At 68.2% G+C, this 27,231-nt stretch overlaps 7 protein-coding genes across 7 annotated transcripts; 5 read left to right on the forward strand and 2 right to left on the reverse strand.

The window, feature by feature from the left end:
* Positions 1 to 1,590: 1,590 nt before the first annotated feature.
* Positions 1,591 to 2,670, forward strand: EMIHUDRAFT_226687 (putative actin; the record flags this gene model as incomplete). The annotated part of the gene is made up of 1 exon (XM_005788495.1): positions 1,591 to 2,670. One exon carries the CDS (start codon positions 1,591 to 1,593, stop codon positions 2,668 to 2,670), a length of 1,080 nt encoding a protein of 359 aa, XP_005788552.1.
* A 1,423-nt stretch (positions 2,671 to 4,093) lies between these two features.
* EMIHUDRAFT_110372 (hypothetical protein) lies at positions 4,094 to 8,121 on the forward strand (the record flags this gene model as incomplete). Its single annotated transcript, XM_005788496.1, has 8 exons — positions 4,094 to 4,712; positions 4,825 to 4,891; positions 5,017 to 5,173; positions 5,831 to 6,775; positions 7,134 to 7,205; positions 7,278 to 7,526; positions 7,674 to 7,766; positions 7,963 to 8,121. 8 exons carry the CDS (start codon positions 4,094 to 4,096, stop codon positions 8,119 to 8,121), a joined length of 2,361 nt encoding a protein of 786 aa, XP_005788553.1.
* Positions 8,122 to 10,200: 2,079 nt separating this feature from the next.
* On the forward strand, positions 10,201 to 12,656 carry EMIHUDRAFT_110374 (hypothetical protein; the record flags this gene model as incomplete). Its single annotated transcript, XM_005788497.1, has 2 exons — positions 10,201 to 10,359; positions 12,087 to 12,656. The coding sequence occupies 2 exons, from the start codon at positions 10,201 to 10,203 to the stop codon at positions 12,654 to 12,656; spliced, it is 729 nt and encodes a 242-aa protein (XP_005788554.1).
* Positions 12,657 to 12,982: 326 nt separating this feature from the next.
* On the reverse strand, positions 12,983 to 13,962 carry EMIHUDRAFT_455136 (hypothetical protein; the record flags this gene model as incomplete). The annotated part of the gene is made up of 4 exons (XM_005788498.1): positions 12,983 to 13,218; positions 13,323 to 13,433; positions 13,539 to 13,585; positions 13,749 to 13,962. The coding sequence occupies 4 exons, from the start codon at positions 13,960 to 13,962 to the stop codon at positions 13,045 to 13,047; spliced, it is 546 nt and encodes a 181-aa protein (XP_005788555.1). The 3' UTR covers positions 12,983 to 13,044.
* Positions 13,963 to 17,068: 3,106 nt separating this feature from the next.
* On the forward strand, positions 17,069 to 17,305 carry EMIHUDRAFT_70903 (hypothetical protein; the record flags this gene model as incomplete). Its single annotated transcript, XM_005788499.1, has 1 exon — positions 17,069 to 17,305. A coding segment is annotated over one exon (237 nt), but the record flags the coding sequence as incomplete, so codon positions are not given.
* A 592-nt stretch (positions 17,306 to 17,897) lies between these two features.
* On the forward strand, positions 17,898 to 18,272 carry EMIHUDRAFT_70895 (hypothetical protein; the record flags this gene model as incomplete). The annotated part of the gene is made up of 1 exon (XM_005788500.1): positions 17,898 to 18,272. A coding segment is annotated over one exon (375 nt), but the record flags the coding sequence as incomplete, so codon positions are not given.
* Positions 18,273 to 24,445: 6,173 nt separating this feature from the next.
* On the reverse strand, positions 24,446 to 27,183 carry EMIHUDRAFT_110377 (hypothetical protein; the record flags this gene model as incomplete). The annotated part of the gene is made up of 4 exons (XM_005788501.1): positions 24,446 to 25,263; positions 25,344 to 25,575; positions 25,793 to 25,796; positions 26,561 to 27,183. The coding sequence occupies 4 exons, from the start codon at positions 27,181 to 27,183 to the stop codon at positions 24,446 to 24,448; spliced, it is 1,677 nt and encodes a 558-aa protein (XP_005788558.1).
* Between the last annotated feature and the right edge of the window lie 48 nt (positions 27,184 to 27,231).

Consider the following 27,231-nt stretch of genomic DNA (forward strand, 5'->3'; position numbering starts at 1 on the left):
TCGCTGTCCTTTCCAGCATATTCACCCTTTGCACTAGCGGCTTCCGTTCCGGGCTCGTGCTGGTTTGTCATTGGCGCAGACATCACCTGCAACAACTTCTCGTTCATCGCTGGCCAGTGGAATCACGACACCGATGGCGATGGCGACGCCGGCGGAACCTTGTGCGAGGACAGGGCGAATGACCTGGCCCGGCGGTGCGGGATCGACTCTCACCTGGTGATCATGCACTTCAATCCACCCTCTCCGTCGCCACCCTCTCCGCCCTCTCCACCATCCCCACCATCCCCACAACCATTCGCATCGGCCCCGCCCTCAACGAGCCTCGCGGTCATTGCCATCCTTGCTGTGTGGGCAATTGGGTGGACGGCACAGTGGGCGGCGGGTCAACGCCGACAGCGGCTCCTCAAGGCGTCACGCTCCAAAACAACAGTGGTCCGTCGCCCGAGGGAAGCGGCGGAGCGGCTGGCGGCGACGGCGGCGACGGAGCGGCTAGCAGCGGAGGCGGGGGTGGAGGCGGAGGCAAAGCGGCTGGAGGCGAATCCGGAGGTGGAGCGGCTGGAAACGGAGGCGAAGCGGCTGGCGGCGGAGCGGCTGGCGGCGGAGGCGGAGGCGGAGGCGAAGGCGGAGCGGCTGGCGGCGGAGCGGCTGGCAGCAGAGGCGGAGGCGAAGGCGAAGGCGAAGCGGCTGGCGGCCGAGGCGGAGGCGGAGGCGAAGGCGGAGCGGCTGGAGGCGGAGGCGAAGCGGCTGGCGGCGGAGCAGCTGCTGGCAGCGGAGGCGGAGGCGAAGGCGAAGGCGGAGGCGGAGCGGCTGGCGGCGGCAGCGGAGGCGAAGGCGAAGGCGGAGGCGGAGGCGGAGCGGCTGGCGGCAGACGCGGAGGCGGAGGCGGAGGCGGAGGCGGAGGTGGAGGCGGAGCGGCTGGCGGCGGAGACGGCGGCGAAGGCGAAGGCGGAGCGGCTGGCGGCGGAGCGGCTGGCAGCGGAGGCGGAGGCGAAGGCGAAGGCGAAGCGGCTGGCGGCCGAGGCGGAGGCGGAGGCGGAGGCGGAGCGGCTGGAGGCAGAGGCGGAGCGGCTGGCGGCGGAGCAGCTGCTGGCAGCGGAGGCGGAGGCGGAGGCGGAGGCGGAGGCGGAGCGGCTGGCGGCAGACGCGGAGGCGGAGGCGGAGGCGAAGGCGGAGGCGGAGGCGGAGCGGCTGGCAGCGGACGCGGAGGCGAAGCGGCTGGCGGCGGAACGGCTGGCGGCGGAGGCGGAGGTGAAGGCGGAGGCGGAGGCGGCGTGGCTGGCGGCGGAGGCGGAGGCGGAGGCGAAGGCTTGGGAGGAGCGGCTCGAGGCGAGGTTCGGCGAGGCTCTGAGCGAGGCGATGCAGCGCTGCCTCCTCAGCGAGGCGGAGGCGGATGCGCTGATTGACCGGGTCGCGGCGGCGGCGGAGACGGCGGCACGTGCGGCGGTCCTACGGGAGGTGGCGGGCGAGCTGGTGGCGCGGCTGGCAAGTGCCAGTAGCGGCGGCGGGGTGGGAGGCGGTGCGGCGGAGGCGGAGCAGAGAGAGACGGGTGACGACGAGGTTGCGGCGCTCGTGGTGGACAGCGGCTCAGGCATGTGCAAGGCTGGCTTCGCCGGCGACGACGCGCCGCGCGCGGTCTTCCCCTCCATCATCGGCCGGCGCATGATCGGAGGGGCCGGCGCCGAGCTAGTGTACGTCGGGGACGAGGCGCAGTCGAGGCGAGGCATCCTGACGCTCAAGTACCCGATCGAGCGCGGCATCGTCACCAACTGGGACAACATGGAGAAGATCTGGCACCACACCTTTTACAATGAGCTGCGCGTGGCACCCGAGGAGCACCCGGTCCTGCTGACCGAGGCGCCGCTCAACCCCAAGGCGAACCGCGAGAAGATGGCCCAGTTCATGTTTGAGACCTTCAACGTGCCCGCCATGTACGTCGCCATCCCGGCCGTCCTCTCGCTGTACGCGTCGGGCCGCACCACGGGCATCGTGATGGACTCGGGCGACGGTGTCTCGCACACCGTGCCTGTCTACGAGCAGAACGTGCTAGCCCACGCCATCCTGCGGCTCGACCTCGCCGGCCGAGACCTGACCGACTGGATGGTCACGCTGCTAACCGAGGTTACCGCTCGCTACTCCTTCTTTACCCCTGCAGAGCGCGAGATTGCGCGCGACATCAAGGAGAAGCTGGCATACGTGGCGCTCGACTTTGACGCCGAGATGCAGACCGCCGCCTCGTCCTCGGCGCTCGAGAACTCGTACGAGCTACCCGACGGCCAGCTCATCACGCTCAGTGACCAACGCTTCCGCTGCTGCGAGGCGCTCTTCCAGCCTTCCCTCCTGGGGATGGCGCGGTCGGCGGGTGTGCACCAGATGGTTCACGACTCGATCACCAAGTGCGGCGACGATCTCCGCAAGGAGTTCTACGCCAACGTCGTCCTCTCGGGCGGCTCGACCATGTTCGCCGGCTTTGCGGACCGGATGTCCAAGGAGATCACCGCACTCGCGCCCGCGTCGATGAAGGTCAGGATCATCGCGCCGCCGGAGCGCAAGTATTCGGTCTGGATCGGCGGGGCAATCCTGGCCTCGCTCTACACCTTCCAGCAGTCGTGGATGTCGAGGCAGGAGTACGACGAGTCGGGCCCGTCCATCGTGCACCGCAAGTGCTTTTAAGGGCCGCCCCAAAAGCATGCGCGTGAACCGCGAGCGAGCGGCGGAAGCGGCAGAGGCGCATGGCGGTGACGCCGCGCGTGCGAGCTCCGAGGCGCATCGACAGTGGGAACTGGACACGCAGGCACGCGTGGCTTCGCGAGCCGAGGCGGCACGAGAGCGCAGCGTGCGTGAGTGGATCGACGAGCAGCGCTGCGCCCGGCGGGTAGCGGGGGGACTTTGGTGGCTGTGATCGCCGCACTCGCCGCCCTGGGGAGCGGTTGAGGCAGTGGGTCAACCCCGAAGAGATACGTCCATGAGATACGTGCGGGAGCGCGCCTATTCCTGAGGGAGGGTGTAGAGGATGTAGAGTGTAGAGCGCTGTAGAGATGTAGAGATGTAGAGCGCTCTGGAGCGCTATAGAGCTGTAGAGCTCTACATCGGTGCGGGACGAACCGTCTGCGTTGCAGAGCGATGTAGAGCGCGATTTTGCTGTAGAGTTTGTTGAGAGGCTCTACAGCAAAACCGCCGGGAAGGCACAGTGACTCAAAGAGAGGTCGAGCCGCACTATAATGGGGTGTCTCCGAGCTTACTGGAGCTCGGATGGACGGCCCTGACTTTCCCTGACACACAGAGAGTCACTCTGACGGCACACAACACCCTATAACTGCGTCATGACCAGCAGCCTGCCATGCGTCGCGAAAACAAAGAAAGAAAAACAAGTGACCAAATTAGGAGGGATGGGAGGACGGCACGCCGCCATGCAACAGGCGCCTGCGGCGCCGTGCTCAGGAGCTGCTGCTCCAACCTGCTCACAATTGGTATGTATGTATGTGTGTATGTAGGAAGGTGAAGAACAATCAGGCTCGGACTGGACACCAACGCGGTATGGGTGGACGCTGGACAGATGATGACGACACGCACGAGCGACACACAGACACAAACAAGCTCACAAGAGTCAAGACACACAGCCAGCTGGCTGCCACACACCCTGAGTTGGCGTACACATAACTCGGGGCCACATCCTCCCTGTCGCCCCCCCCAGCACTCCACGGTGCCAAGAGTACAAACAAGGGCACAACAACACAACAGACGACAGGAAGTAACATGCGAGCCTAGAGCAGGCTTGCTCCACCTCTAGCAATCTCGCCGCCCGGCGAGGCACGGACGAGACCGTGTGTGGGGTCTTGTGAGGTGTCTATGGACGCCCCCTCACAGGCTAGCTGCCTACTGCTAGCCCTAACTCGGCCTCATGGGAGATGTCAATTCATTGTATGAGTGTATGCGAGCGGAGGCGCATGTGCTAAATCTAGGCCGCACGTCGTGGCACTATGACGGAGGTAGACAATTGGTACGGTACAGGTAGGTAGGTAGTAAGGTGAAGAACAGCCAGGCTCGGACTGGACACCACGGTACAGCATCGAAGAAAAAGAAGAAAATCGGGCCCATGCTGGCCGTCGCCACGCTCAGCAGCACGCTCAGCAGCGTTCTGGCCGTCACCACGCCTCCCCGGCTCGTCGTCGGGCTCAACAAGTACTCGCACGACGCCGCAGCCACGGTGCTCGACGCAAACAGCGGCCGCGTCCGCTACTCGGCGGCACGGGAGCGGCTCACCCGCAAGAAGCACGACGGCGGCGGCTGCGGTGCCCTCGTGGCGGCCGGCGTCGCCAGCGCGGGTGGAACGCTATGCGACGTAGCCGCCGTCGTCGCCAACAACCATCATGCGCCCATCGCGCCGCTCGAACGCCGGCTCGCCGCGTGGGCGGAGAGCTCGAACGCCGGCGATGAGATGATTAGCCGGCTCGACGTCGCGAACCTGCTGCCGGAGGTGCCGCGCCGCATCGAGATCTCGCACCATCTCGCGCACGCTGCGGCCGCGTCGGCGACCGCGCCTTTTGACTCCGGCCTCGTCGTTGTCATGGACGGGATGGGTGAGCGGCGAAGCGACCTGGTCGGCCGGGCGGCCGGCGCGGCGCCGCTGGACAGGGTGGACTACTCTGCGGCCGAGTGGCCCGAGTACGTGAGCGACGCGCTGCTGCCTGGCTACGACACGTGCGTGCAGGCCGGTGCCGCGGCGAGCGACGCCGCGCGCGAGTCCGAGTCGGCGTGACCTCTTCGAGACGGTGGTATTGCGACAAGGAGGAGCCTTCCCTGAACCGTCTCGGAACCTTCCTGCAGGCGTACCTCTTCGAGACGGTGGCGGCGAGGGGCGGGAGGAGGCGGCCGCGGCTGCAGAGAGGGAGAGGTGGAGGAAGGGGGGGGGAGGCTCACGCGGCCCGTGAGTCTGGTCGAAGCCCCTCCCCTGCAGGCACCGCGTGCTGCGGCCCGTGTAATCTCCCCACATCTCCCCATATCTCCCCACACCTGCAGGCACCGCGTGCTGCGGCCCGTGTACAAGCGGTGGGCCGCCGAGACGTCCCAGCTCGGCTTCTCCGACTGGTACCACGACTTCGACGGGCTCGGCGCCGCCTCTTGCCCCACGTGGCGCCGCTCCGAGGCGAGCCGACCGTCCCGGAGCCTGCTCCGAGTGTCGCCGCGTAGGAGGCGTCTACTCGCGCGTCGCGGCGCACGTGTTTGGCGACTGGAACACGTGCGGAAAGGCGACGGGGCCCTCGCCCCGCGATCTCGACCGATCTCTCGGCCAATCTCGGCCAATCTCGGCCAATCTCGGCCAATCTCGACCGATCTCTCGGCCAATCTCGGCCAATCTCGGCCGATCTCGGCCGATCTCGGCCGATCTCGGCCAGATCTCGGCCGATCTCTCGCCAGGTGATGGGTCTCGCCCCTTGGGTGCGCGGCTGGGGCGGCGAGGCGACCGCGGGCGAGGCGGTGCGCGGCGCGGCTTGGGGCGCGGTGACGGCGGCGGAGTGGGCTTGCGACGCGGCGCGCGACAGCCGAGATGGAGCCGAGATGGAGCCGAGATAGAGCCGAGGTGGAGCCGAGATAGAGCCGAGATAGAGCCCTGTTAAGTCCGACATGCGGCCGAGATACCGCCGAGTGGGGCGGCGCGGAGCGCGAGAGCGAGGGGAGGCGGCGTGAGAGAGCGGAGTGTGTGTAACGTGAGGGTGGGCACGTGAGGGCGTGGCGCGGCGGCTGCTGCGCGCGGCTCTGCATGCGGCTCTGCATGTTGCTGTGCTGCTGCTCGGCTGCTGCTGTGGCTCGGCACGCTGCCCTGCTCGAGTAGGCGCGCGAGCTGAAGGCGGTGCCCACTCTCTGCTCCGGCCGGCTGCTCCGCGACGACAACACGCCGGGCGACTTCGCTGTCCGCTCGGCCGAGCTGGAGAAGTACCTCTCGGGCCCGGCTCAGCGGGGTGCGGGCCCAGCCTGGTCTGACCCGCGGCGGCGAGCGGCGGCGGCGGCGCTGTCCGCGGCTGTGCAGCGCGACCTCGAGGCGTGCGCGACCGACTTCCTCGCCACGCTTCGGAGCATCCACGCGCCGTGCGGCGAGCGGCTCGCCATCGCGGGCGGCGTCGGCTTGAACTCGGTCTTGAACGGCATCACGGCGGCCGAGGGCCGTAGGGGAGTGTCTCGTCGCTGCGAGGGCGGGGGCGGCGTCTCTTCACGCCAACGAGCTGTGAACACAGGCGGATTCGACGACGTTTGGGTCCCGTCGGCGCCTGGAGACGACGGGATCGCCCTCGGGTGCGCCGCGTTTGGCGCAGCGCTCCTCGACGGCGCATACGGGAGTGAGGCGGCGGCGGGGGCGGCGGCGGCGGGGGCGGCGGCGGCGGCTGCGGCGGAGGCGGAGGCGGCGGAGGCGGAGGCGGAGGCGGAGGCGGAGGCGGAGGCGGAGGCGGCAGAGGCGAGGGCGGCAGAGGTGGGGGCCAGAGCGGCGCCGTCGCCCTACGGCGGCACCGCGCACCCGCCGGGTGCTGTCGAGGCGGCGCTCGAGGAGTACGCTGGCTTCGTGGAGGCGGAGTGGCTGACCGAGGCGGCCGCCATCGAGCGGACCGCCGCCTCGCTCGCCGCGGGCGAGATACTGGCCTTGTGGGCGAGCGGCGGCGCCGAGTACGGCCCGCGCGCCCTCGGCCGGCGCTCGATCGTCGCCGACCCGCGAAACGCCGCCGCAGTCGACCGACTCAACCGGCTGGTCAAGAAGCGGGAGCCCTTCCGGCCGTTTGCGCCGTCGGTGCGTCTCGGCCCCGCAGCAGGCGAGGGCCTCCGCTACGACCAGCTTCTCTCTCGCGCCCCCTCTGCAGGTGCTCGCCGAGCACGCCGGAGAGTGGTTCGAGGGCGAGCCGCCGCCGTCCTCCTGCTAGACCTCTCCTCCACCTCTCCTCCACCTCTCCTCGAGCCGCCGTGCAGGCGTGCCGCCGTCGGGCTCTCCCTACATGTCCTTCGCGCTGCCGTGCAAGCGGCGCGACGCTATCCCGGCCGTGTGCCACGTCGACGGCTCCGCGCGGCTCCAGACGGCGAGCGGCGAGGCGGAGGCCGCGAACGCCTGAGCACCTGAGCAGCGCCTCTTCACCGCGCATCCGCGTGAACAGGTGGGCGGCGAGGCGGACCCGCGCTGGCGCGCGCTGATCGCCGCCTTCTTCGCTCTCACCGGCGTGCCGCTGGTGTGCGCTCCGCACGACCGCACGCGCCAGAGCCGCGGTGCCACCTCGGCGGACTTGACTTGCTCGCCGCAGGTGCTCAACACGTCCTTCAACACGCGCCCGGCGGAGCCCATCGTAGAAGGGCCCGCCAACGCGCTCGCCGCCTTCCTACACGTGGCGTCCGAGGCGAGCGGGGGCGAGGCGGTGAGCGGCGGCGAGGCGGCCAGCGGTGCCGGCGGCAGCGCGCAGGGAGGTGCAGAAGAGGGTGCGGAGGAGGAGAGTGCGGAGGAGGGCGGCATCGACCGGCTGCTGCTGCTGCTTGGCGATGGGCGGGCGGCTCTCGTGCGCGCGCGACGTTGCCCGCTCGCCGCCGCGGGAGCAGCGGCTGCCATCGCTCGGGCCGGGGAGGCTGGCGAGGCGACGCGGCCTGGCTCGGCCTCCGACGCGCTCTGTGAGGCGGTTTCCTTCACGGCGCCACGCTGCGAGCAGGCGCGGCTCGGCGGGCTGCGCGCGACGCGGCGGCCGGGCGTGCGCCGTTTCGTCTCGAGGATTGGCGCGCGCGAGTCGGGCGAGACGACCGCGGTGCAGCTGCGGTCGCCGCCCGACGGCGGGGGGGAGGAGTGGGCGGACGGCGCGGCGGGCGAGTGGCTCGCGGCCGACGGCGACGCGGCGGCCGCCGAGACGTTCACGCCCGACGCGCCGCGGGAGGCGCGCGAGCACCGCTCCATGGGCGGCCGTGCGGGCGGCGAGATCTCTCACACCGGGCTGGTGTGAGCAGGCGTGGGTCGAGCTGGGCGACGAGCTCGAGCTTGCGGCGCTCGAGCTGTCCGACGGCGCGGAGGTGGCCGACATCGCCCAGGCACTCGACGCGCCGCCCGACGAGGTGGCCGCCGCGCTGCGCTCGCTGTGGAAGCGGCGCTTCGTCGCACTGGAGTGACAGAGGGAGACCGTGGCGAGCCGCGAGCGCCACGCCTGCAGGGCTCAGCCCGAACCCAGGCCGTATCTTTCGAAAGAAAAAGGACATAATAGTGAAAGAATTAGTTTGCTTGTTTACACTTTCTCCCGAACCCAGCCCTCGGTGTGTTTTGCCGCGAATTCCATGCAGCATGGCAGGCATGCAGCCTGCTATGACTATCACTATGTGTGCTATTGCGTATTGGCCTATTGCTAGTACGTCACATCCTTCACCAGCTTGTTGATCGAGAGGATCTTTGGGAGCTGCATCTCCTTGTCGGACTCGTTGGTCACGGTCACGTCGGGGTCCGACAGCACTTCATATGCCTCTAAATACGACTTCTTCGCCCACATCTTGATCAAGCTGTCCTTGAACTCGATCGGAGCGTTGTGGATGTTTCGAACAGTGCACCGCCGTGCCGCCTCAGGCGCAGGGCGAATGCCCTCGTCCGAAGCCTGCTGCATCGAAAGCCAAGCCTCGAACTACGAACATGGCGGTCCGTGTCAGAGCGCCTCTGGGCAGGGGAAGAGGTAGAGAAGTGTGAGGCAGCACAGCGGCGAGAGCGAACGCCTGCGTCCAGAAGCGCGACATGTACGAGAGGTCGAGAAGGATGAGGACGGAGGCGCCGAGGTACAAAGTGTTGATTCTCCCCATCATCGCCTTGAATTCCAGCCTCTCCTCGAGGCTCCGTTCCTGTCTGGGCGTTTTTTGTGGCATGCACCTGCACGGAACCAGATGGCGAAGCTGAGCTCCCGTGAAGGGCCGAGAGGAAGAGCGAGGGGGGGGGGGGGGGCATACCAGTAGTCAAACCACACCCACTCGACGGCAGGGTTCGCCTCCAGGTAGCGCTTGACCTCCCGCAGCTGCACCCCTTTGGTGTCGGGCGACTCTGGCGTCTCCCACCTGTGCGAAATGGCGAGGTACTTGCCCAAATCATCTCGCGTCGCTCCAGCCACCCGTCCCGCCCGCGGAGCTCCTGCATGACTGGCAGGATCTTCTGGGTGGACTCGCGAAGCTTGGCGGCCGACACAAAGTAGAAGGTGCTCTCTGCCTCGAACTTGGCCCGCATCAGCTCCTCCGCCTCTACGTTGTGTCGCCTTGTACTTGGTGTCGCCGTCTTCTCCGGCGCCACCTTCGCCGCATCACTCTTGTAGGGATCGCCGAAATAACACGGCATGACCAACTTGCCCGGGTGCTCAAGCGCGACGGGAAGGTTCGCGAAGATAGTGCTGTAGGTCCAATCGGTGATGCGCAGCAGCTCGATGCAAGTCTCGACGCCGCATACCGGGTTTAGCAGCGACATGCCAAATGCAGCCCAGAATGCACTTAAAAGGAACGTGATGAGACCGATCATCTCAGAGGCCGCAATAAGGTAGTTGGTCACTTGCGGCAATCCCCCAATGACGTAATAGCAAGCATTTGCGCACTCATTGTTGGAAAAGCGGCATAACGACCTGCATAACATGTGGAACCAGCCGCCGGACACGTACCGTATGAGGCCGATCACGAAGTGGTTGAGGAAGACCGGGATCGCGAACACGACCACGAGGAACCACTTGACTCCTGTGTAATATGCAAACGTTGGGCTGCTGTCGTTGCGCCGTGCCCACTGCCGCCACGTGCGGCGCGGCGTGTCCGGTGCCTCGCAGCATCCTCCGCAGCAGGACAAGTCAACGTCCTTCTCGAGGTCAGGCTGCTTCTCCCCGAGGAGGTCTTGGCCTATCATGTGTTGGCTTCTCGGTCTCTGCAGCGGCGATGTGCATTCCGATCCTCCTGTGGCGGGAACGTTACATGTCGTCAGATTAAAATAAAAACTAATTAGCGGCCTGTGGAGCTGGGAAGAGACCGCCGCGAGCGGCGTGGCGTGGAGCGGTTGAGCCCTAAAAGTTTAAGATATTTTGCGCAAAAGATCGCGTTGCTCTTGCGGCAAGACCAGGGAGCGATCTCACCCCCTAAACAAATAAAGGTACCGCCCTCGCGGTACCGCAGTGAGTACCGCCCAAAACAGTGCTGCTTTTCGGCCGAAATGGCCTCTTGACGTCCCGCTCTGGGCTTTCCAGGATGACAGAATTGGCCTTCGCCAGACTGGGGACTATTGTGCGCCTCGGCGAGGCGGTTCCGGACATCCCGATCGCGAGCGCAGTGGACTCATCTTGCCGGTCACTGCCGGCGGTCGACAACTGCCCTTCGAGCAGCGTCGGGTACCGCCGGCAAGATGAGGTCCACCGCGCTCGGAATCGGGAATTCGGGATGGCCGGAACCGCCTCGCCGAGGCGCACAATAGTCCTCAGTCTGGCGAAGGCCAATTCTGTCATCCTGGGCCGCCGCTGACATCTCTCTCTCGACCGGTACCTCGCTTGGGCGGTACCGGGCAAATGCCGGTACCGGCGCTCAAAACCTGCGGTACCGCAGTGCGGTCGCTTTATTTGTTTACGGGGTCACTTTCTTTACTTCCACGCGCCGACGAGAGCACTCCCATGCCCGGCCGACCAAAAGCCGCCTCCCGGCGCGGACACGCATCAACGGCGGCTGCTGCGCCGCTCGCGCTGCCGAAAAAGATCGAGGCCGCGGCGGCGGACGGCAAGGCGGGCGTGGTGCAGACGTGGCTCGCCGGGGACGGGCGGGTTGATGCGACGTGCGTGCATCGCGGTGTGAGTGGCTGGACGCTCCTGCCGATCGCCGCCGGACACGGTCACAAGCAGCTGGTCGAGGTTCTGCTGAAGCGGGGCGCGAAGCCGGACGCGAGAGACAGCTACGGCACTACAGCGGTGATGAACGCCGCCGTCAATGGCCACGTGCAGGTGGTCGAGACGCTGCTGCGGCACGGGGCGGAGATCAACCTGCAGAACAGCGGCAGCGTCACCGCGCTGATGCTGGCTGCCATCCAAGGCTACGAGCGCGTGGTCGAGCTGCTGCTGCGGCACGGGGCAGAGGTCGACCTGCAGGACGGCGCCGGCTATACTGCGCTCGCGAGCGCCGCCCTCAATGGCCATGCTGCCGTTCTGCTCCAGCTTCTGCGGGCGGGCGCAGACATGACGCTGCGCACTGCGGACGGCGAGACGGCGCTGCAGCTTGCCAAAGAGAAGGGTCACACCGAGTGCATCGCCGCTGTCAAGACGTTTCTCGGCGAGGTGGCGGCGGAGAGGCGCGACGCGGCGGCGGTCGAGGCGGGCGGCGAGGGCAGCGCTTCGGGCGGCAGCAGCGGGCCTGTTCCCGAGGAGATCGGCGCGGCGGGCGGCGCAGGGGCGGACGGCGATGCCGCCTCGGGCAAGGGAGCGGCGGCGGAACCGACTGCCGCGTCCTCTTCTGGCGGCGTGGAGAGCGGAACGGGCGAGGACGCCGTCCCCGAGGAGGTCGTGGCGGCGGCTAAGCAAGGCGACGAGGCGGTGCTGGCGTGGCTCGACGGCGGCGGGCGGGTGGACGCGACTTTCACTCGTGAGGGTCTGAGCGGCCTCACGCTGCTGATGGGCGCTGTCTCCGGCGGCCACTGGCGGCTGGCCGCGGCGCTGCTGCAGCGTGGCGCTTCGATCGACCTTCAAAACAGCGGCGGCAGCACCGCGCTGAAGCTCGCCGCCCTCCTGGGCCACGAGCGGCTGGCAGCGATGCTGCTGCAGCGTGGCGCTTCGATCGACCTTCAGAACCGCGTCGGCAGCACCGCGCTGACGATCGCCGCCGGTATCGGACACCCCGCTGCTCTCCACTGCCTGCTGCGGGCGGGCGCCGACACGAAGCTGCGCACGGAGTCTGGACGCACAGCGCTGCAGTTTGCCAAGGAGGAGGGCCACGCCGAGTGCGTGCGCGCCCTTGAGGAGCATGCGGCGGCTGAAAAGGCGGCGGAGGCGGTGGCGAAGGAGGCGGCGTGGGCTGCGGGGGCGGCGGAGAGGGCGGCGGAGCGGGCGGCGGCGGAGGCGGAGGCTGCGCGGCACGCCGAGGAGCTGCTGGCGGAGGTCGAGGCGGAGAAGCGCGGCAAGGGCAAGAAGGGCAAGAAGAAGAAGAAGGGCGGCGGGAGCGGCGGCGCTGGGCCGTCGCAGGATCCCGAGGCGCCGTCGGAGGCAGCCGCAGCCGAGGCCGCAAAGAAAGCCGAGGAGGCGAGATTGATCAGGCTTCTCGAGACGCTCCACGAGGAGCGGATTCGGTACCGCATCACGGCGGAGACGTCGGTCGAGGGGCTGGCCGAGGCGTTGGGAGAGGAGGCCGAGGCGGCAGGCGAAGCGAGCGAGGAGGAGGCGGCGGAGGCGGGTGAGGAGGCAGCCTGGGTGGCAGCGGAGGCGCGCCGGGAGGCCGAAGGCGAGGCGGACGCTCTGGCAGCGGCAGAGGAGGAGGCGGCTGCCGCGGCGGCGGCGGCGGCGGCGGCGGCTGCGGCTGCGGCGGCGGCTGCGGCGGCGGCGGCGGTGGCAGAGGCGGCGGCTGCGGCGGCGGCGGCAGAGGCGGCGGAGGTGGCGGAGGCGGCACTGGCTGCCGTCAAGGCGAGGCGCGCGTCAGCGGCCGCCGCGAGGGCCAAGGCGAATGCCGACTAGCCGCGCGCAAGGACAGCAACCAAGTACAGTACTGCTACTGGCGCCGGCGCACGGATCGTGGTTGGAGCTTGGAGGCATGTGTTGGGAGGAAGGTGAGTGCAGGGAGGGGGAGGGGGGTGAGCTCGCTGTCCCGTGGTCTTGTCTGTTCAAGGGGGCTCCGCGATCTCCACCGGCACCACTAAAAGGGGGAGCGGAGTGAGGTGAGAGGACTTTTGTGGGAGTGGGTGGAGTTTTTTATCCGGCGCTTTCCTTACGCCAAGCTGAGATGCTCTGCGAGTGCGACTGCCCGCCCTTCCCCGTCTCGTTTATTTCAACTATGTGACTCAGGCATACATGGGCTATCCTATGAATGATAAATCTTCCGCACGCACCACCGTGCGCTGCTCTTTCACTCCGCAAAGTCGCTCTCTAGCTTTATCGCCGACAGCCGCTCCTGCCACGCCTCGCCCCGCGCGACCAGCCGCGCCCACCGCGGCAGGTCCTCGCCGTCCTCCAGCGCGGCGGCCGCCCCCTCCGGGTCGGCCATCCTCGCGGCGGCCTCCTCGTCCAACCGGAGGTGCACCTGCCGGGAGGCGGGTGTTGGGAGGCGGCGTGGCGCGTGGCGGATCCGAGGCGGAGGCGGGGCGCGGAGGCTGGAGCCGAGAGAGAGGAGGTGTGGGCGAGCGCCTCGAGAGGCGCCGCCATCAGCTGCGCCTCTGTGGGCGAGAGCCGCTCCGGCCACTCGACGAGTGAGACGCAGTCGCGGAAGACGGCGGGCAGGTCGACCAGCTGCCCCACCTGAGAGGTTGGAGACAGCGGCGCCCTGGGTGAGGAGGGCGTCGTGTCTGGCCACTGCGTGCCGCGGCCGGTAGGTTGGACTCCGTTCCGCATCTAGCCCCTCGCCTTGCCCTCAGGCAGCCTCCACAGGTCCATGTGGTGCACGGTGACGCCTGAGCGAAAACAGAGAGGCAGGCTAGAGGACCACCAAGCTCTGCAGATTGTGCGTGCGTGTCCATGTCTGTGTGCGCGTGCGTGTGCTTGCTGCGCGTGCTGTGCGTGCTGTGGCGTGGCGTGCTGTGCGTGCGTGGCGTGCTGTGCGTGTGTCCTAGTGACGGCCGCCTGGCTGCAGCGCGCCGCCCTCCTCGTCGGGGTAAGTGTTGTCAATCAGGTAGCTGGGCGAGGCGACGTGGAGCGAGGCGTCCTCGTCGCCCAGCCACCGACGGATAAAGCCGCGTGCCAGGCACGTCTTGCCCGCACCGTACCCTCCGTGCAGCAGTAGCGTGTCGCCGGCACGCGCGCGCTCGGCCAGCGCGGCGCCGAGCGCCATGGTGTCGCCTGCCGTTGGGAGCGGCAGCCAAGGTGTCCCAACGTCCGCCGCGGTCACACCCAGGCTGCGATGAGCCGGCCGGGCGGACAGCAGCGTCGGCCAGCCGCGCGCTAGACTCAGGAGCGCCATGGACAGGATTGCGCTTTTACTTTTTTTCTAGTCGCGCCGCGCGGGGAGGCCTCATCTCTCCCTCCCTCCGACTCTCTCTATTGCCGCCCCATTCGTGATAGGGACTTTATTTGCAACTGAGTTTCTTCCTCTTCTCTTGGCCGTAGATTGTTGCTTTTGTTGGCCAGCCGCTCGAGCCGCGAAGAGGCTTGACCGCAATAAAGGCAAGAGAGGAGTTGGAAGGCGGGAAAAAAAAGAAGTGAAACGCAGCGCGGAGAGTGTCTTGATTGCGTGCGCTCTGCTCTGGCTGCTCACTTGGTCTCCGAGAGAGAGCCACCTCTCCGGAGGCATGCTGATTCGGATCCGGACGCCCGAGAACGAAACCATCAGGCTGCAGGTTGATTCGAGCACAAATTTCTCAGACCTCCTCGCGCAGGCGGCGGCCGCGGCTTCGTGCTCTCTCGATGCGGCAAGTCTCTCCCTGAACGGGACGGATGCAATTGTGGCAGTTTCGAACGCGTCTGTGGCTGAGGCGGGACTGGCGCAAGGAAACTTGATTTACCTGCTCGTTCGTGCCGAGGGTGACGAGACGGCGACTCCGAGTCCTAGCGACACCCGTCAGGCGCCACCAATCGCCGCCCTGCCGCCGTCACCAATCAAGGCTCAAGGAGAGGCCTCTGGTACGGGGGACGAGACGGTGACTCCGAGTCCTAGCGACATTGCGCCACCCGTCGCCGCCCTGCCGCCGCCAATCCGAGAGGCCTCTGGGACGATTGCCGGAACATCGGCACGCGCAGCTGCAAGGCGGCGGCTGGGCAGGCACTTGCGGCAGGACAAGGTTGCCAAGCGCCGCGGCCTCACCGTCGGCCTCACCGTCCCACAGTCACCGGCAGAGAGCGGCGGAAGCGCGGAGGAGGCCATGCCGGACGGCGCGGTCACGGAGGCCACGCCGGACGGCGCTGTCACGGAGGCCACGCCGGACGGCGCTGTCACGGAGGCCACGCCGGACGGCGCTGTCGCGGAGCAGGCCACGCCAGACGAGGGCGTGACTGCGCCCGTGGGTGGCCCGCTGGCGGCCATCACCCCGCCGCCGCCCCTCGCCGCCTCGTGCCGCGAGGAGGAGCTGCGCAAGGCAACGCTCAACAAGTGGAAGGTGCTGCTCTTCGGCAAGAGCTCGCCGGACAAGGGTCTCAAGCCGCTCATGCGGAGGCTCCGGCGGCTCAAGGCGGGCGGCGCGTCGGCGCCGGCACTCAAGGGCGGCGGCGCTCTCTCCCTGCACGGGCTGCAAGAGGCGGCGAGGGCGGCGGTGCAGCAGGCGCAGGAGGAGGGCCTCGAGCTCGCAAAGGCGACGCGGAAGGACAACTCGAGCGGCTACGCCAACGTCTCGCTCGACAAGACGCGGTCCCGCAACCTGGGGCACGACATGTACACCGTGCGCGTCCGCTTCAACGGCAAGCGGCCCAACCTCGGCTGGTTCTCGACGGCGGAGGAGGCGGCGCTCGCCTTTGCCCGGCACAAGGCGGGCAAGCCCAAGGTGGAGCTGCGCAGCTCCGTCGGCGGCGCGGCCGCGCCCGGGACGCGCAAGCGCAAGCGCTCTGGCGGCGCCCCCTCGGGCGGCACCGCGCTCCTCGGCGGCACGGTGAGCGTGGGCGGCGACTCCTCCGCTCCGTGGGCGTCGAACCGCCAAGGCGCGGGCCCGCCTTCGCTGGAGGGGGGCTCGTGGGTGTGGGCCAAAGACGGCGCCGGCAAGTGGGGCAAGGCGACGGTCCTCGCGGTCGAGGGCGGCGCTCCGGCGGAGCTGGGCGACGAGCAAGAGCTGAAGCTCGCTCTGCTCCTCTCGACGCTCCGCCCGGAGGCTTCGGGCGTCGCGCTCGCTGCCAAGTTCAAGCGGCTGGCGAGCGGCAAGGCGCCCTCCAGCCCGACCACGGCGCGCGTGCGCTTCTTCCTCTTCTCGTCGAAGCACGACGCGGCCATCCCTGTCGGCTGCGGCAGGCTGCGGCCCTTCGAGGCGTGGGCGGACGTCGAAGGGCGGCTGCGCCCGGCGTGGTCGGCGACGGGACACAAGTGGCTCGGCCTGCGCGTGGCCCGGAGGTTTCACCCAGCAGGGCGCTCCGTCGTCAAGTGCTACGGCACCGTCACCAGCTGGGTGCCCGCCGACGAGACGGAGAAGGATCCGCCGCTCTGGCGCATCGAGCACGACGACGGCGACAAGGAGGACCTCGAGGAGGAGGACGTGCGGGCGGGGATCGAGCTCTTCCAGAAGCAGGCGGCGGCCAAGGGACGGCGCGGCGGCGGCGGGCAGCCGCAGCAGGAGGAAGGTGTGCTCGAGCCGCTCCCGGCGGCGAGCGCGGCGGCGGAGGGGCAGGGGAGCGGGAGCGACAAGAACGTCGAGGCCCTCTCGCCGGCCACCGCTGTGGCGGCAGAGAAGGCGGCAGCTGAGGAGGCGGCGGAGGAGGCGGCAGCGGCTGAGGAGGCGTCGGGGGAGGCGGCGGTTGGGATGGCGGCGGGGGAGGCGACGGGGGAGGCGGAGGCGGCTCCGACCCCGAAGCGCGCGGCGAGGAAGCTGCCGCCGCAGACACCGCAGAAGAAGCTGCCGCCGCAGGCACCGCCGCCTGGCGCAGGGCCACCGCTGCCTCGGCTGCCAGGTCTTGGCGAGGCGGAGAAGGTGGAGGAGTGGCTGTCGCTCAAGCAGGGCGACCCTGACCTGATCGGCTGGCTGCGCGAGCTCCCGCGCGTCGCTGGCGCCGTGGCGGAACAGTCGGCCTGGGAGGAGCTGATCAGCAGGTTCCGCGTCGGGCTCGTCCGCCGGACGAACGGCGCCTTCGACCGCTACTATCGGTCGCTCAGCGGCAAGGTGTACTGCTCGCGCGCCGAGATTGCGAAAGCCTTCAACTTTGTGCCCCCCCGCGGCGGCGGCAGCGGCAGCCGCAGCGGCGGCGGCGGCGAGGCGAGGCCGCTCGCTGTGCACGGAGGCGCGGGTGCCGAGGCGCGGTTGCGGGCGCAACTGCTGCAAACGCTTCGCAAGTACTTTGGCCACGAGGCCTTCCGCGGCAGTCAGGAAGAGGTCATCCTCAAGTTGCTCCAGGGGAACCACGTCTTCTACCAGGAGCGGACCGGCCTGGGCAAGTCGCTCGTCTACCAGCTTCCGGCCCTGCTGGAGACGCCGTCCAAAGGCCGCATCACGCTGGTCATCTCGCCGCTGCGCTCGCTGATGCAGAACCAGGTCATGCAGCTCAACGCGGCCGCGAGGGCGCGCTGGGAGGAGGACGTCGCCATCTTCCTCGACCAGTCCTGCGGGAAGGGCGAGCTGGCGAGCGTCGAGCGGCGGCGCCTGGTGTACTGCACCCCGGAGAAGCTGTTTCACAAGGACGGCCAGAACGACCTTTTCAAGCTGCTCCTCAAAATGAACAAGGCGGGCAAGCTGCTCCTCATCGCCATCGACGAGGCGCAATGCGTGCGCAAGTGCTCCTCGTGGCGCCCCTCCTTCGCGCTGCTCGCCTCGGCCCTCTCACCGCTCAACCAGCTGGACAAGGCGCGGCCCGCCCTCCCCGAGGCCCGCCCTCCCCGAGTTACTCCACACCCTCGACACTCCACACCCTCGACACTCCACACCCTCGAGACCGTGGCGCCTGCTGCGACGACTGTAGGTGCGCCGCGTCCCGAAACTGCTCATCACCCCGATGGCCGGCGACGAGGCGGCCCGCAGCGACATCTTCGAGCGGCTCGGGATGCGCGACGTGTCCGTCTTCCGCTCGCCGTCCCTGCGCAGCGAGCTCTCGATCCGCGTGCACATCGACCCGTTCAAGTCGACCCGCTATGGCGAGGCGATGGCGCACTCGCTCGGCTGGCTGATCGCCGCGCTGCAGAAGGAGCCCGAGTTCACGCTCGTCCTCGTCTCCACGACCAAGCTCTGCGAGAATGTGTGCAAGCTCCTGCGCGACTATGAGGTCTCGGCCGACTGCTTCCACGCGCAAATGGCGGAGGAGGACAAGAAGGTCGCGCAGTCCAACTTTGAGGAGGCCAAGGTGCTCGTCTTTGTGGCGACGATGGGCTCCTTCGGGATGGGCGTGCACTCGTCCAAGCCGATCAAGCACGTCGTCCACTACGGTGCGCCGCAGTCTCTCGAAGACTACTACAATGAGGTCGGACGCGCGGGCCGCGACGGTGCGCACGCGCGCTGCACGCTCATCCTCACCTCGGAGGACATCACCAAGTACAGCGGCGGGATGTGGACCAAGGATAAGGACGCGCAGCAGCAGGAGCAGCAGCTCGACGCAATCCGCGGCGTGCGCGAGTTCGCCCTTAACTGCGAAAAGTGTCGGTGGCAGTCTCTCACGGAGCGCCTGGATGACGGTGCTGTCGTCGACCCGTGCGGCATGTGCGACGTCTGCTGCGCGCCGCTGGCGGCGCCGCCGAAGGCCGAGTTTGGAAGCATCTTCGCCTTCTTGATCCGCCTCGTCTACGAGGCGACGCGCAAGGGCGAGTCGTACACGCCGCAGACCTGGCGCGAGCTGTGGGTCTTCGCGCGCAGCAGCACGGCCTTGCGCGCCGAGGAGAGCAAGCTGCCGGCGGCTGTCCGCACAAGCGGGCCTCGCGCGGGCAAGATGCTCGGCGCTTGCCTCTCCTTCCTGTTGGCGCCCCAGGGCCTCGTCGACATCTCGCTGCGCTCGCCGAGCAACTACGGGCGCGGCTGGGGCCAGGGGTTCGAGCAGTTCGCGCTGAGCGAAGCGGGGCTGGCGCTGTACAAGGCGGGGCTCGCGGGCCTCTCGTACCGGGCACCGCTGCCGCCCATGCTCTACTTCTTGCCGCCCGGGCACGAGTGCGGCTCCACCCGCCCCGCGGGGAGCTTGCTCGAGGTGGCGGCGGAGGCGGAGCAGCCCTCGCCGCGGCTGCGTGGCAGGCGCACCGCGTGTGCAGCCTCGTGCGGCTGCCCCCTGGCGGACGGCGCAATCGAGTGCAGCGGCTGCGTGACCTGGTTTCACCCGGTGAGCCTCCCTTCCGCCCTTTGCCACCCAACGTCGCCACAACCGCGCCGCGCCGCCGCTCGCGCAGGCTTGCCTCGAGAAGGCGGAGGGAGTGAGGTGGCTCCGCGACGCCAACGACGGCAAGCGCAGGTACCTCTGCGCGAGCTGCAAGGAGCTCGACATCAACTTTGTCGAGCGCGTCGTTGGCAGGCGTCGGGGCAAATCGGTGACGGTGGATGCGGAGGTGCGGAGGGCCGTCGAGAGCGAGGTGATCGTCGCCGCCCGCGTGTCCGTGGCCGCCGGCGGGCGCGTCGCCTTCCAGCTAAGTGTCAACTCGGCGCGGGCGAAGATGTGCCGCATCATGGAGGGCGAGGACTCGTCGGCGAGTCGCATCACCGCATGGCGCCGGAGATTGTAGGGCGAGAGGCCGACGCGCCTCCTCCCGTTTTCTAGGAAACAAAGTGCTACCTCGCCGTGTGGGAGCTCCCGGACGAGGAGGGCTGGTTGAGCTGGCAGTCGGAGGCGAAGCTGACGCAGCACGCCAAGGAGGCGCTGCTCGAGTACAAGGAGGCGCATGAGGCGCCGCCGCCGCCAAGGGGCGGCCGCAAGCGCGTCGTGCTGGACGAGGACGAGGACGGACCTCGGGTGCCCGACGGTCCGAGCGACGGCCCGGAGCCACCGAGGCCCACGCGATCGCGCAAGCCACCACAGACCTTCCAGGCGGGGTCGGCGACGAGTGACTGCAAGAGGCTCAGGCTCGCCGCGGCATCAGCATCGCCACCACGCCCTGCGGCGGCACCGGCGGCGGCAGCGCCCTCTTGCCCGACCGGCGCAAGGTCGCCGCCACCGGAGCAGCCGCCGCCTCACCTCTTGGACGAGGCGATGGAGGTGGAGGTGGAGGAGCCGGCGGCGGCGGAGGCTTGCCCGTTGCGCAAGAGGGCGATGGATGCCGCAGAGGCGGCCTTGGCGAAGCTGCCCCCGCAGCTGCGCCGCTCGCTCGAGTCCGAGGGCGTGCGGCGCTTGCGGCCCCAGACGGCGGAGGCTCTCACGAGGGCGTTCGAGGACGACCAGCCCCAAGCTGCGGGCCGCCTCTTCGCTTGCCTCTTCGCTTGCCGCGAGTCCGGCCTCGCGCTCGCTCAGCTCGACTCCGACCGCCGCGACGAGCTGCTCGAGGCGGCGGTGGTCGATGGCGGCGACGCGGCGATCAAGATAGCGCAGGATCTGCCAGGCGGGCAGCTCACCCGCCCCTTCTTTATGGCGGACGAGGACGAGCTGGCGAAGCAGGGGTCGTGCGTCGTCTACAAGGTCGAGCTGGACGCGGAGGGCAAGCCCGAGAAGTTTACCTCCAAGCCCGACACTTCGACGGTCGCCCACAGCGTCCTCGGCTCCTCCAACCTGCTGAGGGTCGTGCCGTACGACTTGTCCGAGTTTACGCCGCTGGCCAAGCAGCAGGCGCAGCGCGAGCAATGCGAGCAGCTCGGCCAAGGCATCGACGTGCTCGGGCGACGCTTCAAGTTCCTTGCCTTCAAGACAGACCACAAGGTGTGTGCAGCGCGTGATGAGTCACCGCCCGTAGCCCTCCTCTCGCCCCCAGACCACGTGACGACGCCACCGCAGATGGCTGCGATGAAGATGATCTTCGTCGCGACGGCGGCGAGCGGGGAGACGGCGACCGCGCGCGACTTTCTCGGCGCAGGGCGCTACGGCGATGGCGATGGCGCATACGACGACGGCGATGACGGGGGTGGCCTACCCCGCTTGCTCTCGCTGTCCTCCTCTTCGTCAGAGGCGCTTGGGCCGCGGGGCTGGTCGACGCCCGAGGAGGCTCGCGGCCTGCTCGGCTCCTTTGGCAAGCTCCCCAAGGTCCACAAGTTCGTCAAGCGCCTCGAGCTCATGCTCTCGCACACGCTGCCGGTGCTGACCCACTTGCAGGTCAAGATGGGGAAGCGGCTCGAGGGGCGGGTGACGCTCGAGCAGCTCAAGGCCTTGGCTGCAGCGCCCCGGGGCACGGCGCTCGTCGTCATCTGCGACGACATCCCCGGCCTCGACGCGATGGGCGGGGAGACTTTTGACCCGCGCGGAGCGCAGCGCATCATGACGGACGGCGCGGGGCTGGTCTCGATCTCCCTCGCGAAGCAGTTTCCCGCCGTGAGCAACGGGCGAGTCGTGTCTGGTGGCGAGTCGGCGCTGCGGGACTTTGGCACCAACGAGAAGGTTGCGCCGCTCGTGACGCAGCTGCGGGCGTGGGTGCAGGGCAGCCTGGCCAAGGGCACCGTCACAGCGTGCCCGCTGCTGGCCGACGGCATCATCGTATTGCGCCGGTCGATGCTCAAGATCGACGCGATCGACCCCGGCCTCTCGGATTTTAGCCGCATTGAGATCTGCGGCACGAGCGAGCGGGCGTCCAAAGTGCGACTCAACGCGAGCTTCGTCCCGCTGCTGATGGCGGGTGCGAAGCGGCAGGGCGACAAGGCCGCGCAGCAGATGTACAAGATCTTCGAGGAGCTGCAGGACGAGGAGGTCAAGCGCATCCGCTCGCTGACTGGGGCGCCGAGCGACGGCCAGGGCCTCAAGCAGGCGCTCGAACGGCTGAAGGGCGGGAAGCTCCTCTCGTCGCACGAGCGGGCTGGGGCAATGTTGCACGCCGGCTTCACCCTGCAGGAGCCGCGCCTCCGCGAGGAGCTCAACTTCATCCAGGCGGACCACCTCGCACGCCTCCGCAGGGCGCGTCGCTGCCATGCAAGCCCCGGTGCAGGCACGCCTCTGCCCCTCCCATCCTAGCTCGGACCACGTGTAGGCGAACATTCCGGTGCCAAACTCGTACGTCCTGCTCGGCATCCCCGACCAGAGCGGCACGCTGGAGGAGGGCGAGGTGGTTGTCATCCACGGCGGCAATCTCCTCTCCCCTCTGGCGGACTGCTCGAGCCAGCAGTCCATCGATGTCCTCGTCTACAAGCCTCCGGCTTGCGCCCCCTCCCCCGCCCCCGCCGCCTCCTAGCCCGCCCTCACCGCCGCCACCCTCTCGGCCGCTACCGAGCCCGCCGCCTCCCTCTCGCCGCCTCCTCCCAGCCCACGACTTCCCTCGCCTCCACAGCCCTCTCTTTCTTCACCCAGCCCTCCGCCGCCTTCGCCACCGCCTCCTTGCGCCTCACCATCCTCTCCGGCCCACAGGGCGCGCACGAGGGCGACGTCCGCAAACTGCGCTGCCTCTGCCAGAACCTCCCCAAGCAACTGAGTGCGATGCTGAAGGGAGTGATGTCAAGGCGCGCCAACGCCGTCATTCTCTCCACCAAGGGCGAACGCGCCACGGGCGACAAGTCGGCAGGAAGCGACTATGACGGTGAGCCTGCAGTTCCGTCACCGCCCACCGTCCGTGCCGCCATCCAGCTCCACGCCCCCCGCCACTACGCAGGCGACCTCTACAGCGTCATCGCTCAGCCGCAGATCGTCGCCCTCTTCGACGAGAGGACGCCGTGGGACGTCAAGCCGCTCGCCAAGCCCGCCGCCGAGCCCGCCCCCACGAGGCACGACGACCCTCAAGCGCTGCAGCAGCAGCTCCTCAAGCACTACATGCACCTGCGGTACGACTCGGCGCCGACGGTGGGCACGTCGGCGGTCAATCTCATGGCCTTCCAGGACCGCGGCGAGACTCAGGCGTGCGAGCGGCTCGTCGACATCTACAACGCCGCGCTCGACGCTGGCGTGACGGGCGAGGTGCCCTCGCTCCCCGACGACCTGCGGAGCCAGGCGCGTCGAGCTGCTGCCCTGCGCCCCTGCTCGAGCGCCAGCGAGCTCAGCCCTGCCCGTGCCTTGGAGCGCCAGGTGCGGCCGATTTGGATGCGAGAGCGCTACGCCGGCGGCAAGGGCTTGACGTTTGAGGACACGGACTCGGCAATGTGCAAGCTGTACACGCGCCTCGCGCCGGAATCTACTCCGGCGGCGACCCGCCTCCCTCAGGTCTTGCTCGACCCCGACCTGCGGGCGCTGGCCACGTCGGGGGGGGAGCAGCGGCCGCTGGTGGAGCTGTGGAAGGGTCGGGTGGTCCAGTACAAGTCGCTGGTCCGCGACATCCTCTCCAAGCCGCAGCCTCCGCTGCTCTCGAACGAGGCTGCGCCCCGCACCGCTCTCTCGCACCCAGCCTGGCCAGTAGCCATGACACTCACCCTTTCGGTCTCCGCAGGACGAAGAGGCTGCGCGGCGGCAGGAGATCAAGGAGATCGGCGCCTCGTACCGCAAGCTCCTCCTCGCCAACCACGACCAGGCCGAGGGCGGCTGGGACATCGAGGTCGAGCCGCCCCGCTCGCTTCTCATCGAGGCGCGTCCTGCTCGCCTTGCGTCTCTAACTCAGCCGTCGCCATCGCCCTCCGACTGCAGCGTCCCCGGCCCACGCAGGCCTGCCTCGTGTACAAGGTCACCTACGAGCACGAGATGGCCAAGCGCCGCGGGCAAGACAAGCGCCCCACGTGCGAGGGAGCCGCCCACGGCGCCACCAGCGGCCTCGCCTTCCCGTGGGTCATCGCCACGGACTTCCTCTGCCGCGCCAAGGAGCTCAAGGTCAAGCAGCAGGCTCTCGGCCGGCGCCCGTAGTGGTCGTGAGCGGAGGCGCCCGCCCACATGCGTCATGAGCCGTAGGAGCCCAGAGCGAGGGGTGGGGCCCAAATTGAGTGTACGATCGTGTAGTACTGAGTGCGATGTTTGTGGGTGGTTGGTGACGAGCGACGGTACGGTCGTCTGCAGCACCGTGATAGAGGTCGATGTAAGATGACGATCGATGTGTTTTGGCTAGCCTTTGTTGGGACGCTTAGGCTTACACGGCAAATCTCTCTCTCTCTCTCTCTCTCTCTCTCTCTCTCTCTCTCTCTCTCTCTCTCTCTCTCCCTCTCTCTCTCTCTCTCTCTCTCTCTCTCTCTCTCTCTCTCTCTCTCTCTCTCTCTCTCTCTCTCTCTCTCTCTCTCCCTCTCTCCCTCTCTCTCGCTCTCTCTCGCTCTGAGTCGAGAGAGAGAAAGTAAGTACGGCTCTAAAAATAAAATAGACACAGATACTAAGTGATGTCGCTTGTCGGAAGATGTGAGAGACTTCAGACTTGTGGGTACCTGTACCGCGTTGTGGCTCCAGAATTTACCAAAAAATCCGCCGGGCGGGGTGCGGGTGTGGGGGCGGGGTGGCGAGGACTGCGAGGAGAGTGAGGTGCGTGTCCCCCTAGGTCCAGGTGTCCCCGCGGCGCGCCGTGTGCCGGGGGGGGCTGCGGCTGGAAACGAGAGACAACGAGAGAAGAGAAGGCTCGACTACGAGGTCCGAGACGGATCCCATATCTGTAGGACAGTGCACACGTTGTCAGTGCTTTTAGCTTTATGTAGGTTAATGACGGATAAGAACGACAGCCCGGCGAAACCGGAGCGGCACATCGCACATCAGTCGTCGTCCATGGCGCCAAACTCATCCGAGTCCTCCTCCGACTCGCCCCCATCCTCCTGCAGCCATGTTTTGTTGGCCAGTCGCTCGAGCCGCGAAGAGGCGTCGGCGGTCAAGCCTGAGGCGTTAAATAAAGGCAAGAGAGGAGTGTGAGTAGGTAGGCCCGCCGCCACCTGCACCGCGCTGGCCGCCGTCTGCGCCACGCTGGCGAGCTGCTCGACCCCGCCGCTCCCTCTCCCTCCTCCCACGAGGCTCGAGAACTGGTCGCGAATGGGTCGCCAGTACGCTCTCGCGTCCTGCCCCGACGGAAAGCCCGCCGGGCCGAAGAGGATCGGCCACACGTGGTTCTGCATGTTTTTGAAGTGCACCCTCACCGTGTTCGCCCCCCGCCCGAGCTCACGCTGCAGCCGCCAGGACGCGAGCGACTGTCGGATGCGGCTCGTCAGCAGATACTGCAAAAACATGACAGTGAGCTGCTGGCACGGGTACCCGTCCTGCATCCCGTTTGCCCAGCTGGCGCGCATCACCGCATCGCCGCCGTCTTCGTCAGACCGGTTCATCTCCCCCTTGAACTCGCGCCACCGCTTCAGCACCTCGCCGCATTGCATCCTCAGGTTGTGGCCGAGCGGCGCGAGCATTGAAGCCGCCCCGCGCTCCGCCGGCGCCGCAATGGGTTGATGCAGCACCGCCGCCACGATGGCGCTCGGCCTCCGCATCCGCGAGTCTCTCAGCGACGCCGTGGTGTCCGCCGCCGCGAGCGGCGCCAGCAGCGCCGCCTGCGCCGCCGCCTGCTCCTCCGCCGCCCTCTGCCTCTTCTCTTTGGGCGCGTCAGCCCACTCCTGGTGCTGCAAGGCGCGCGCTCGCCCGCCTCGCGCTTCGCCTTGCTCGTGGGCGGACGGGCGTACGCGAACAGCTCCTCCGCGTCGCCCGCCGCCGCCCGCCTTGCTGCGGGCACGGTGTGCAGCGCCTCCACCGGCCAAGCCTCCCGCAACGCCGCGCCGCGGCCCTCGCCCAGCCGCCGGAATGGTCCGCCACCACCGTTCGCCTTGTCCGCCGCTCGGGCCGCCGCCGTCAGCGCCGCGCCCCCGCCGACGAATACGAGCGGACTCGGCATGGTGTGCGGCCGGCCCTGCGCCACCGCCACGCTCCGGTGGGTGTCGGTCGGTGGGCCTGACGCAATGAGACACGCTCCGCACCTCCGAAGCCTCCGAACGTTCGATTCGCCCCGTCCGTTAACGTCTAACCGCCCGCCGCGCATAACTGACTCCTCATCACCTCCCTGCTAACATACACCGAAGCCTCTCGTAACGTCTAACCGCCCGCCGCGCTAACTGACTCCTCATCACCTCCCTACGAACATACAACGACGACGACATCTCACACCCCGCGCTGGCCAGCGCCATCAGCCCCTCACAGCCCGGCCCAACCTCCCTTCGCCTCGCCTCCAGCGCCTCCAATCAAGTCGCACCTCTCTTCTTCAGCGAATGCAGCGGCAGCACCACGTCAGAGGCCGGGCCGACTGGCGGACCTGCATGCCCAGCCATGCCCCCACTCCCCACCCGCTTGGATCGATCAGCTGACAGCTCCACCAGCTCCCACCACAGTGTGTCGTGTCATGAAGCATGATAGATAGTAGAAAGCAAAACAAAAACAAAACAAATGAACCATCGAAAGGTCTGATCTCCAAAAAGAGCTCTCGGCCTGCCGCGCGCGCCCGCGCCCCGCCCCTTTTGCGCAGCAACACCTTAAACTTCATGGCCCTCCAAATTCGGGTCGGAGCGTAGCGGAGTGGGACCCGAGTTTGAAAAAGGCGACGGACGCTTGCGTCCTAGCCTCCAACAACGCCTCCCCGGCGCAGAGGGGCCCCCAGAGGGATGCTCAACCGCCCCACGCCACGCCGCTTGAGGCGGTCCCCAGCTCGCGGGGCCACTTCTTATTTGGCATTTGACACGCATAAGCGACACACAGACACAAACAGGCTCACAAGACAAGAAGACACACAGCCAGCTATGTCGCCCCCCCCCCCCCCCTAGCATGTATGTATGAGTCCCGTGCCCAGTCCTGTGCCCAGTGTTGTATGTATGAACATGACAGTGAGCTGCTGGCACGGGTACCCGTCCTGCATCCCGTTCGCCCAGCTGGCGCGCATCACCGCATCGCCGCCGTCTTCGTCAGACCGGTTCATCTCCCCCTTGAACTCGCGCCACCGCTTCAGCACCTCGCCGCATTGCATCCTCAGGTTGTGGCCGAGCGGCGCGAGCATTGAAGCCGCCCGCTCCGCCGGCGCCGCAATGGGTTGATGCAGCACCGCCGCCACGATGGCGCTCGGCCTCCGCATCCGCGAGTCTCCCAGCGACGCCGTGGTGTCCGCCGCCGCGAGCGGCGCCAGCAGCGCCGCCTGCACCGCTGCCCGCTCCTCCGCCGCCCTCTGCCTCTTCTCTTTGGGCGCGTCAGCCCACTCCTGGTGCTGCAAGGCGCGCCGCTCGCCCGCCTCGCGCTTTGCCTTGCTCGTGGGCGGACGGGCGTACGCAAACAGCTCGTCCGCGTCGCCCGCCGCCGCCCGCCTTGCTGCGGGCACGGTGTGCAGCGCCTCCACCGGCCAAGCCTCCCGCAACGCCGCGCCGCGGCCCTCGCCCAGCCGCCGGAATGGTCCGCCACCACCGTTCGCCTTGTCCGCCGCTCGGGCCGCCGCCGTCAGCGCCGCGCCCCCGCCGACGAACACGAGCGGACTCGGCATGGTGTGCGGCCGGCCCTGCGCCACCGCCACGCTCCGGTGGGTGTCGGT

This window comes from Emiliania huxleyi (genome assembly GCF_000372725.1).
Source record: "Emiliania huxleyi CCMP1516 chromosome Unknown EMIHUscaffold_134, whole genome shotgun sequence".
Taxonomy (NCBI): Eukaryota; Haptophyta; order Isochrysidales; family Noelaerhabdaceae; genus Emiliania; species Emiliania huxleyi.